At 42.2% G+C, this 12,124-nt stretch overlaps 1 protein-coding gene across 3 annotated transcripts in view; it reads left to right on the top strand.

Annotated features, from left to right (window-relative positions):
- LOC121580860 (glypican-1-like) overlaps positions 1-11,678 on the top strand; it is a 132,702-nt gene extending 121,024 nt beyond the window's left edge. For all 3 annotated transcript variants that reach the window (XM_041895968.1, XM_041895967.1, XM_045224831.1), the window contains one exon: positions 10,634-11,678. In XM_041895968.1, coding sequence (XP_041751902.1) covers positions 10,634-10,842 — 209 coding nt within the window. In that variant the 3' untranslated portion in view covers positions 10,843-11,678. The remainder of the gene's footprint in view (positions 1-10,633) is intronic.
- Positions 11,679-12,124: the final 446 nt, after the last annotated feature.

Genomic DNA, 12,124 nt, shown 5'->3' with positions numbered 1-12,124 from the left:
TAGCAGATCATATTCTAATTTTTGGTGATTTTAATATTCACATGGAGAAGTCCACAGACCCACTCCAAAAGTCTTTCGGAGCCATCATCGACTCAGTGGGTTTTGTCCAACATGTCTCTGGACCTACTCACTGCCACAGTCATACTCTGGACCTAGTTTTGTCCCATGGAATAAATGTTGTAGATCTTAATGTTTTTCCACAAAATCCTGGACTATCGGACCACCATTTTATTACGTTTGCAATCGCAACAAATAATCTGCTCAGACCCCAACCAAGGAGCATCAAAAGTCGTGCTATAAATTCTCAGACAACACAAAAATTCCTTGATGCCCTTCCAGACTCCTTCTGCCTACCCAAGGACGTCAGAGGACAAAAATCTGTTAACCACTTAACTGAGGAACTCAATTTAACCTTGCGCAATACCCTAGATGCAGTTGCACCCCTAAAAACGAAAAACATTTGTCATAAGAAACTAGCTCCCTGGTATACAGAAAATACCTGAGCTTTGAAGCAAGCTTCCAGGAAATTGGAACGGAAATGGCGCCACACCAAACTGGAAGTCTTCCGACTAGCTTGGAAAGACAGTACCGTGCAGTACCGAAGAGCCCTCACTGCTGCTCGATCATCCTACTTTTCCAACTTAATCGAGGGAAAATAAGAACAATCCAAAATTTCTTTTTGATACTGTTGCAAAGCTAACTAAAAAGCAGCATTCCCCAAGAGAGGATGGCTTTCACTTCAGCAGTAATAAATTCATGAACTTCTTTGAGGAAAAGATCATGACCATTAGAAAGCAAATTACGGACTCCTCTTTGAATCTGCGTATTCCTCCAGGGCTTAGCTGTCCTGGATCTGCACAGCTCTGCGAGGGCCTGGGATCGGGAGAGACACTTAAGTGTTTTAGTACTATATCTCTTGACACAATGATGAAAATAATCATGGCCTCTAAACCTTCAAGCTGCATACTGGATCCTATTCCTACTAAACTGCTGAAGGAGCTGCTTCCTGTGCTTGGCCCTCCTATGTTGAACATAATAAACAGCTCTCTATCCACCGGATGTGTACCAAACTCACTAAAAGTGGCAGTGATAAAGCCTCTCTTGAAAAAGCCAAACCTTGACCCGGAAAATATAAAAAACTATCGGCCTATATCGAATCTTCCATTCCTCTCAAAAATTTTAGAAAAGCTGTTGCGCAGCAACTCACTGCCTTTCTGAAGACAAACAATGTATACGAAATGCTTCAGTCTGGTTTTAGACCCCATCATAGCACTGAGACTGCACTTGTGAAGGTGGTAAATGACCTTTTAATGGCGTCAGACCGAGGCTCTGCATCTGTCCTCGTGCTACTAGACCTTAGTGCTGCCTTTGACACTATCGATCACCACATTCTTTTGGAGAGACTGGAAACCCAAATTGGTCTACACGGACAAGTTCTGGCCTGGTTTAGATCTTACCTGTCGGAAAGATATCAGTTTGTCTCTGTGAATGGTCTGTCCTCCGACAAATCAACTGTACATTTCGGTGTTCCTCAAGGTTCCGTTTTAGGACCACTATTGTTTTCACTATATATTTTACCTCTTGGGGATGTTATTCGAAAACATAATGTTAACTTTCACTGCTATGCGGATGACACACAGCTGTACATTTCAATGAAACATGGTGAAGCCCCAAAATTGCCCTCGCTAGAAGCCTGTGTTTCAGACATAAGGAAGTGGATGGCTGAAAACTTTCTACTTTTAAACTCGGACAAAACAGAGATGCTTGTTCTAGGTCCCAAGAAACAAAGAGATCTTCTGTTAAATCTGACAATTCATCTTGATGGTTGTAAAGTCGTCTCAAATAAAACTGTGAAGGACCTCGGCGTTACTCTTGACCCTGATCTCTCTTTTGACGAACATATCAAGACTGTTTCAAGGACAGCTTTTTTCCATCTACGTAACATTGCAAAAATCAGAAATTTTCTGTCCAAAAATGATGCAGAAAAATTAATCCATGCATTTGTTACTTCTAGGTTAGACTACTGCAATGCTCTACTTTCCGGCTACCCGGATAAAGCACTAAATAAACTTCAGTTAGTGCTAAATACGGCTGCTAGAATCCTGACTAGAACCAAGAAATTTGATCATATTACTCCAGTGCTAGCTTCCCTACACTGGCTTCCTGTTAAGGCAAGGGCTGATTTCAAGGTTTTACTGTTAACCTATAAAGCGTTACATGGGCTTGCTCCTACCTATCTTTCCGAGTTGGTCCTGCCGTACATACCAATACGTACGCTACGGTCACAAGACGCAGGCCTCCTAATTGTCCCTAGAATTTCTAAGCAAACAGCGGGAGGCAGGGCTTTCTCCTATAGATCTCCATTTTTATGGAACAGTTTGCCTACCCATGTGAGAGACGCAGACTCGGTCTCAACCTTTAAGTCTTTACTGAAGACTTATCTCTTCAGTAGGTCATATGATTGAGTGTAGTCTGGCCCAGGAGTGTGAAGGTGAACGGAAAGGCTCTGGAGCAACGAACAGCCCTTGCTGTCTCTGCCAGGCCGGTTCCCCTCTCTCCACTGGGGTTCTCTGCCTCTAACCCTGTTACAGGGGCTGAGTCACTGGCTTGCTGGTGCTCTTTCATGCCGTCCCTAGGAGGGGTGCGTCACTTGAGTGGGTTGAGTTACTGACGTGATCTTCCTGTCTGGGTTGGCGCCCCCCCTTGGTTTGTGCTGTGGTGGAGACCTCTGTGGGCTATACTCGGCCTTGTCTCAGGATTGTAAGTTGGTGGTTGAGGATATCCCTCTGGTGGTGCGGGGGCTGTGCTTTGGCAGAGTGGGTGGGGTTATATCCTTCCTGTTTGGCCCTGTCCGGGGTTTCTTCGGATGGGGCCACAGTGTCTCCGGACCGCTCCTGTCTCAGCCTCCAGTATTTATGCTGCAGTAGTTTATGTGTCGGGGGGGCTGGGGTTAGTTGGTTATACCTGGAGTACTTCTCCTGTCTTATCCAGTGTCCTGTGTGAATTTAAGTATGCTCTCTCTAATTCTCTCGTTCTCTCTTTCTCTCTGAGAACCTGAGCCCTAGGACCATACGTCAGGACTACCGGGCATGCTGACACCTTGCTGTCCCCAGTCCGCCTGGCCTTGCTGCTATTCCAGTTTCAACTGTTCTGCCTGCGGTTACGAAACCCCTACCTGTCCCAGACCTGCTGTTTTCAACTCTTAATGATCGGCTATGAAAAGCCAACTGAGAGACCTGAGCCCTAGGACCATACGTCGGGACTACCGGCCGTGGTGACTCCTTGCTGTCCCCAGTCCGCCTGGCCTTGCTGCTATTCCAGTTTCAACTGTTCTGCCTGCGGTTATGGAACCCCTACCTGTCCCAGACCTGCTGTTTTCAACTCTTAATGATCGGCTATGAAAAGCCAACTGAGATTTATTCCTGATTATTATTTGACCATGCTTGTCACTTATGAACATTTTTGAACATCTTGGCATGGTTCTGTTATAATCTCCACCCGGCACAGCCAGAAGAGGACTGGCCACCCCTCATAGCCTGGTTCCTCTCTAGGTTTCTTCCTAGGTTTTGGCCTTTCTAGGGAGTTTTTCCTAGCCACCGTGCTTCTACACCTGCATTACTAGCTGTTTGGGGTTTTAGGCTGGGTTTCTGTACAGCACTTCGAGATATTAGCTGATGTAAGAAGAGCTATATAAAATAAAATTGATTGATTGATTGATATTGTACCTAACATCCGATTTGGACCAAACATTTTCTAACAATCAGTAAAACATGAATAATCCAAAGAAAAGGTCAAAAGCCATACACGGTCCCCCCACACCAATCCCACCCCAACAACGATCAGTATCATCAGTTCTATATGTTTGACAAGTAGTATGGAGCTGCGGCTCAGAGTATTGTTTCTTCATCCTATGTAATATATTCTTAGTGAATTTGGTGATGTTTTTTTCCCCTGTTCAGAGATATTTGTCATTGAAGTTGTTGGATTTATGTCGCATCCTACATCCTTATAGTACCAGGTTCTGACCACTAGATGGTGCTGTTCCTGTTATTAGGTTATAGTTTTTTTTTAAAGAACCCCCCCCCCCCCATTGTTAAAGGGATAGTTCACCCAAATTACACAATTACATATTGGTTGTCTTACCCTGAAAGCAGTTTGTGGACCAAGTATGACAGCAACCCATGCTTTAGTTTTGTTTACCTGGCCACTGTTTCAAATGCTAAAGTTTTAGCATTTGTGGCACAAATCCAATGCATGTTAATGAAATTAGAAAAATTTGAATTTTTGTGCTTCATATCCAAATCATCTATAAGTAACATCATTGAGTTACACAATACATTTTTAGATACTTTAGGATGATTTGGACATGAAGCATGAAAATGCTAATATAGGTATCATTGACTTGCATTGAATATGTGACACAAATGCTAAAAAGTTAGCATTTGAAACAATGGCTTGGTAAACAAAACCAAAGCATGGGTTGCTGTCATACCAGGGGGGGCAAGCTAGATCTACTCAGGGTTTTCTAAAGCTAACCAGCTTCAGTTAGCTTCACATTCCAGCTCAGGCTTCATCTGTACTACGACGGTGGATATTGCTCGTCCGCCTGCCGCTAACTCTAGCAGGCTTGTAACTGCATGTGCATGTTGCACATGGCTAGTTGAATGCCAAACTCTTCATTGAGGAAATGCTGAAATATCAACCCATGGGCGATTCAGTGCCACATTTTCATTTGTGCCGAAATCAAAATTAAAGAAAAGTTATCTTACAAGTTGCAAATTCAGGGGGCTATGGTGTGAAATAGGCTTTTAAAAGTGCCATCTTTATTGTATTACTTATCGTTAAAGCCGACTTTGGTGTGCTTATCAATGCAATAATTGTATTAAGTTATACAAATCTTTTACTGTGCATGGAGTTTAAAATGCATTCTGTCATTAATAAATGTATAATGTGATATGTTCCATCATTACAATTTTTTTGTACACAACAACATTTGATTAATACAATATTTAAATCAGTCGTCTTTCCCTCCCTCTTTGCAAGAGGGAGGGAATCTGATTTCATTGGTCGTCAACTCATGGCTCAGTCATTTCATTCAGGATAAGTGGAGTTAGCCGTGTGTTAGCCTGCCCCAGAGCAGGTTAGTTCTGAAGGATTTGTTGCCATAGAAATGTAGCTGGCTAAAAGGTGAGCCATTTTTGTGTGATCGGTTATCCCAAGTTAAACTCAGAGTTGACCAAAGTTACCTCGCTAACTCCTCAAATCTGGTTCTTAGGATACCCCTCTGGTCCATAGACAGCTTACAATCTACAGCTGTGGAAAAAATTAAGAGACCACTGCACATTTTTCTTAAATCAGCATCTCTACATGTATGACAGCCATTCCATTCCAGTGTCTGTTGAATTCCAACACAGGCACACCTCATTCTACTGAATTAGGTACTGATTAGGTGATCACATGAACCAAATCTTATTTAATTAGGAAAAGTATAAAAACCACTGCTGTGGTCATCACTATCCTCTTGCAACAGGACCAGCTGGATGGCAAAAACTGTGCTAATAGTACCTCAAAAGTAATATTTATCAAAAACGAACTATTGACCATGCCAAAAGAGTTGAAAAGGAACGTTTTGAGTGAGGAAAAGAGGGGTTCAATTCTGGCTTTACTGGCAGAGGGATACAGTGAGCGTCAGGTTGCTTCCATCCTTAACATTTCAAAGACGGCGGTTCATAAGAACAAGGTCAAGCAGCAGACATTGGGGACAACAAAGCTACAGACCAGCAGAGGGCGAAAATGACTCTCTACTGACCGGGATGACCGCCAACTCATTCGAATGTCACTCAACAACCGAAGGATGACATCAAGTGACCTACAAAAATAATGGCAAACGGCAGCTGGGGTGAAGTGCACGGCGAGTACAAAACAGGCTCCTTGGGGCAGGGCTGAAGTCGTGCAAAGCTAGAAAAAAGCCCTACATCAATGAGAAGCAAAGAAGAGCCAGGCTGAGGTTTGCAAAAGACCATAAGGATTGGACCGTAGAGGACTGGAGTAACGTAATCTTCTCTGATGAGTCCAATTTTCAGCTTTGCCCAACACCTGGTCGTCTAATGGTTAGACGGAGACCTGGAGAGGCCTACAAGCCACAGTGTCTCGCACCCACTGTGAATTTGGTGGAGGATCGGTGATAATCTGGGGGTGCTTTAGCAAGGCTGGAATCGGGCAGATGTGTCTTTGTGTAGGACGCATGAATCAAGCCACGTACAAGGTTGTCCTGGAAGAAAACTTGCTTCCTTTTGTTCTGACATTGTTCCCCAACTCTGAGGATTGGTTTTTCCAGCAGGACAATGTGCCATGCCACACAGCCAGGTCAATCAAGGTGTGGATGGAGGACCACCAGATCAAGACCCTGTCATGGCCAGCCCAATCTCCAGACCTGAACCCCATTAAAAACTTCTGGAATGTGATCAAGAGGAAGATGGATGGTCACAAGCCATCAAACAAAGCCGAGCTGCTTGAATTTTTGCGCCAGGAGTGGCATAAAGTCACCCAACATCAATGTGAAAGACTGGTGGAGAGCATGCCAAGACGCATGAAAGCTGTGATTGAAAATCAGGGTTATTCCACCAAATATTGATTTCTGAACTCTTCCTAAGTTAAAACATTATTATTGTGTTGTTTAAAAATGAACATGAACTTATTTTCTTTGCATTATTCGAGGTCTGACAACACTGCATCTTTTTAGTTATTTTGACCAGTTGTCATTTTCTGCAAATAAATGCTGTAAATGACAATATTTTTATTTGGAATTTGGGAGAAATGTTGTCAGTAGTTTATAGAATAAAACAAAAATGTTATTTTTACCCAAACACATACCTATAAATAGTAAAACCAGAGAAACTGATAATTTTGCAGTGGTCTCTTAATTATTTCCGCAGCTGTATATGTAATTTTGTAATTTGGGTAAACTATCCCTTTAATGATGTGGGGGGGGTGATTCTTAAAAAAAAAAAAAATAACCTAATAGCAGGAACAGCACCATCTAGTGGTCAGAACCTGGTACTATCAGGATGTGGGATGGGACATAAACCCAACAACTTAAATTACAAATTTCTCTGAACAGGGGGGGAAAAAATCATCACCAAATTCACTAAAAATATATTACATAGGATGAAGAAACAATACTCTTGAGCCACAGCTCCATTCTACTTGTCAAACTGATTGATATATTATATACTAATTGTTGGGGTGAGATTGGTGTGGGGTGTGGGGTGTCTAATGGTGGCTTAGAAAAGAGTTTGGTCCAAATCGGATGTTAGGTACTATATTTATTCAATATTACATTAATCTTATAAAATTAAAAATGGCCAATTTGGGTGCAAGCAGTTACGTTAATTTCTCAGAGATTAAAGTATATTTCAACAAAATACAGTGAGGGAAAAAAGTATTTGATCCCCTGCTGATTTTGTACATTTGCCCACTGACAAAGAAATGATCAGTCTATAATTTTAATGGTAGGTTTATTTGAACAGTGAAAGACAGAATAACAACAAAAAAATCCAGAAAAACGCATGTCAATAATGTTATAAATTGATTTGCATTTTAATGAGGGAAATAAGTATTTGACCCCCTCTCAATCAGAAAGATTTCTGGCTCCCAGGTGTCTTTTATACAGGTAACGAGCTGAGATTAGGAGCACACTCTGAAAGGGAGTGCTCCTAATCTCAGTTTATTACCTGTATAAAAGACACCTGTCCACAGAAGCAATCAATCAGATTCCAAACTCTCCACCATGGCCAAGACCAAATAGCTCTCCAAGGATGTCAGGGACAAGATTTTAGACCTACACAAGGCTGATATGGGCTACAAGACCATCGCCAAGCAGCTTGGTGAGAAGGTGACAACAGTTGGTGCGATTATTCGCAAATGGAAGAAACACAAAATAACTGTCAATCTCCCTCGGCCTGGAGCTCCATGCAAGATCTCACCTCGTGGAGTTGCAATGATCATGAGAACGGTGAGGAATCAGCCCAGAACTACACAGGAGGATCTTGTCAATGATCTCAAGGCAGTTGGGACCATAGTCACCAAGAAAACAATTGGTAACACACTATGCCGTGAAGGACTGAAATCCTGAAGCGCCCGCAAGGTCCCCCTGCTCAAGAAAGCACATATACAGGGCCGTCTGAAGTTTGCCAATGAACATCTGAATGATTCAGAGGAGAACTGGGTGAAAGTGTTGTGGTCAGATGAGACCAAAATCGAGCTCTTTGGCATCAACTCAACTCGCCGTGTTTGGAGGAAGAGGAATGCTGCCTATGACCCCAAGAACACCATCCCCACCATCAAACATGGAGGTGGAAACATTATGCTTTGGGGGTGTTTTTCTGTTAAGGGTTGTTAAGGGGACAGGACAACTTCACCGCATCAAAGGGATGATGGACGGGGCCATGTACAGTCAAATCTTGGGTGAGAACCTCATTCCCTCAGCCAGGGCATTGAAAATGGGTCGTGGATGGGTATTACAACATGACAATGACCCAAAACACACAGTCAAGGCAACAAAGGAGTGGCTCAAGAAAAAGCACATTAAGGTCCTTGAGTGGCCTAGCCAGTCTCCAGACCTTAATCCCATAGAAAATCTGTGGAGGGAGCTGAAGGTTCGAGTTGCCAAACATCAGGCTCGAAACCTTAATGAATTGGAGAAGATCAGCAAAGAGGAGTGGGACAAACTCCCTCCTGAGATGTGTGCAAACCTGGTGGCCAACTACAAGAAACGTCTGACCTCTGTGATTGCCAACAAGGGTTTTGCCACCAAGTACTAAGTCATGTTTTGCAGAGGGGTCAAATACTTATTTCCCTCATTAAAATGCAAATCAATTTATAATACTTTTGACCTGCGTTTTTCTGGATTTTTTTGTTGTTATTCTGTCTCTCACTGTTCAAATAAACCTACCATTAAAATTATATGTAAATCATTATGTAAATCATTAAGTAAATCTCATTGTGTGAACACTGGCACAGAAACCCTAATCTGGGGCTTGAACCTGGGAGAGACTATAAGGACACTGCTGACCTGCAAAACAACTAACCAAAATCTAAAACTGAGCCTTACTAGAAACTTGAACCCTAACCTTAACCCATCAAATGCCTGATTCAAACGCTGTTTGTAGTTAAGAATTATAAGGGGATAAGGAATTAGAGAATATAAAGCTTTTGGAGTAGTTTCATAGCTGTGATACTAGCTTGTGACCAGGTTGTGACACAGTACGAGAGACGGGACAGAATCATTGAGTGCATGTACAGTTTAGCAGCATCTGTTGACATTTGAAATTTACCAGGTTGCGTTTTGCTGTTCCATATACTTGTTTTCTTTGTTTTTTGAAGTAAATGTTAGATTCAATAATTATTCCTAAGTATTTAAAATGTGACACCACCTCAATCCTCTGTCCCTTTACGTTACCTCGGGCTGATGGGTCTGTTTCTGATGGAGAAATACATGCAGACAGTTTTTGTTATGTTCAATATTAGACATAAGTGGTCCAACCAGTCAGCTATTTTGGGAGAATGCTGATGGGCCTATAATTGGCCACATCAGTTGGATCTCCAGCCTAGAAGATTGGTGTTATGACAGCAGATTTCCAGTCGTCAGGGAACACTGCTTGTTTAATTGATAGATTTACCAGATGAGTCACTGGAGAGCACAGGGTGATGGAGTTTTTCTTCAGGAGGGCGGAGTCATTTCCATACTAAACGTCTGTGCCTTGGAGTTTTTAAGATTAGTTAGGATTTTCATTATCTCCTGCTCAGGCACTTCAGCTATGTTAAAAACAGGAGAGGTATAGTCAGGTGAAGTGATCACTTTATTTCTATGGCCAAATGTTACTGTCAGGTTCTGTTTAAAGAAATTGTTAAATGTTGAGTTAAAATTCCTTGTATTTTCCTGCTTTGCTTTTACACCTTTTTTGGATAATGTGTTGAGATTTTCCCATAGACGTTTAGTATTTCCTCTAGCTTGGTTGATAAGACCAATAAAAAAGTTGGCTTTGGCCTTTCTAAGCTTGTTGACAACTTTATCCTTAAAACAGATCCTTAAAAAAATCCTCATGTCAGTACTTACACCTGTTTTCAGAGCAGTTTTGAGGACAAAGTCTCAAACGGTATGCTGTAGGAGACCTGCTTTTTGTCTTAATCTCTTTTTGGTTAGCTTCCTGGTAATCAGAGTCAGATTATGATCTGATATTCCTGTAATAAAGTTGAATGATTTTGTAATCCTTTCTGGATTGTTGCTGAAAATAAGATCAATTTGAGTTTTTGAAGAAAGTGTGATTCTAGTTGATCCATTAATCATCTGGGCAAAGTCATATTGACTAGTGACTAGCTTTTTTGTATTTGCTTTATTAGCCCAGTTGAAGTTAAAATCACCAAGTACATGTTTTCACATATGTAGACACTGGTATGGCGGTGGAGATTGAAAAGTGGTGGAATTGCCCTGTGAGATTAACATTCTTACTGATTCTCTTCCACTTCAGTATCACTGGCATAAAAGCCAGAGAAACGTTTTGTTGCTATACCATACAGATCTGATTCTATCTCTAAAAATGTATTTGTTTTTCTTCTCTGTCTCTGTCCCCAGGTGATGATGTCAGTGGTTCAGGAAGTGGGATGTGCACAGATGAAAACTGTCCCCGGGGCCCGCGCCTCATGGCCCCCAGCACAGACAGACCCAAAGTGTATGCCTACCCTCCGGAGAACAAGAAGGTTGTGAAAGCATCAGCTAACCACAACCTCCCATCCATCGCCCTCTACCTGCTCTCATTTGTCATGTTGCTGCTCCGGCGATAATTGACCGGGTATTCCACCAATCGGGACTGAGTTTGGGACATGGGGGGCAGGACGAGGGGTTGGGAAGAGAAGAGAAGACGTCGGGGGGTTACTTACTTACTTTGCCAAAAACAAAACAAAAATAACGAAAACAAAAACGAATGGACTTCCTTTTGGTCTCGGATAAGAACAAAAATAGAGTAATGAGTATTATATTATTCATAGATTTTTTGGTTCTGTTCTTGTCTTTTATTTTATGGTATACGGCACCACTAGAGCTGGTCTTTTCAAATGTTTATTTAGTTTTGTTTTCTGGTGTTTGGGTTCTCTGAGATATATGTACCTAAGACATGTTCAGAGTCAATCTATAGACTATAGAGATATACAGGATGTTAGTGTTGGTTGACGCTGTGTAGGTGGGACTTTTCAGTCGCGCTGAGCCAAACGTTTGTTTTCCCACTCATGTAAACAGCCTTTATGTCTGAGGAGATTATTTATTTATTAAAAACAGAGGAAATAATACCCCCCGGAGCGTCTTTGGGCTCCCCAATATTTATAGAAAAAGTACTTCTATCCCAAATTCAAATGAAATAAACTATTGATGAGTTTTAAGGAGGATAATCTGGCCCCGGGGGTTTCGGTAAGGCCCTGAAAACCTCTTAGCATTAAACCCACACATCACATGGCAACAGTGAGAAAATTAAAACGCTTCACATAAGCAGTTTTTTCTTCTGCTTGATAATGTAAAGCTGTAACAGTAGTGATCATATTCACACAGACATGATCCTTCCATCCCTCTATCCTTCTGTTCTTCCATCCCTCTATCCCTCTGTTCTTCTGTTCTTCCATCCCTCTATCCTTCTGTTCTTCCATCCCTCTATCCTTCTGTTCTTCCATCCCTCTATCCCTCTGTTCTTCCATCCCTCTATCCCTCTATCCCTCTGTTCTTCCATCCCTCTATCCTTCTGTTCTTCCATCCCCCTATCCCTCTGTTCTTCCATCCCTCTATCCCTCTATCCCTCTGTTCTTCCATCCCTCTATCCTTCTGTTCTTCCATCCCTCTATCCTTCTGTTCTTCCATCCCTCTATCCTTCTGTTCTTCCATCCCTCTATCCTTCTGTTCTTCCATCCCTCTATCCTTCTGTTCTTCCATCCCTCTATCCCTCTGTTCTTCCATCCCTCAATACTTCTGTTCTTCCATCCCTCTATCCCTCTGTTCTTCCATCCCTCTATCCCTCTGTTCTTCCATCCCTCTATCCCTCTATCCCTCTGTTCTTCCATCCCTCCTCCCTTCCTTCCATCT

Source organism: Coregonus clupeaformis, chromosome 14, assembly GCF_020615455.1.
Source record: "Coregonus clupeaformis isolate EN_2021a chromosome 14, ASM2061545v1, whole genome shotgun sequence".
NCBI lineage: Eukaryota > Metazoa > Chordata > Actinopteri > Salmoniformes > Salmonidae > Coregonus > Coregonus clupeaformis.
The sequence above is the reverse complement of the archived record's forward strand: the minus strand, read 5'-3'. Positions and strand labels throughout refer to the sequence as shown.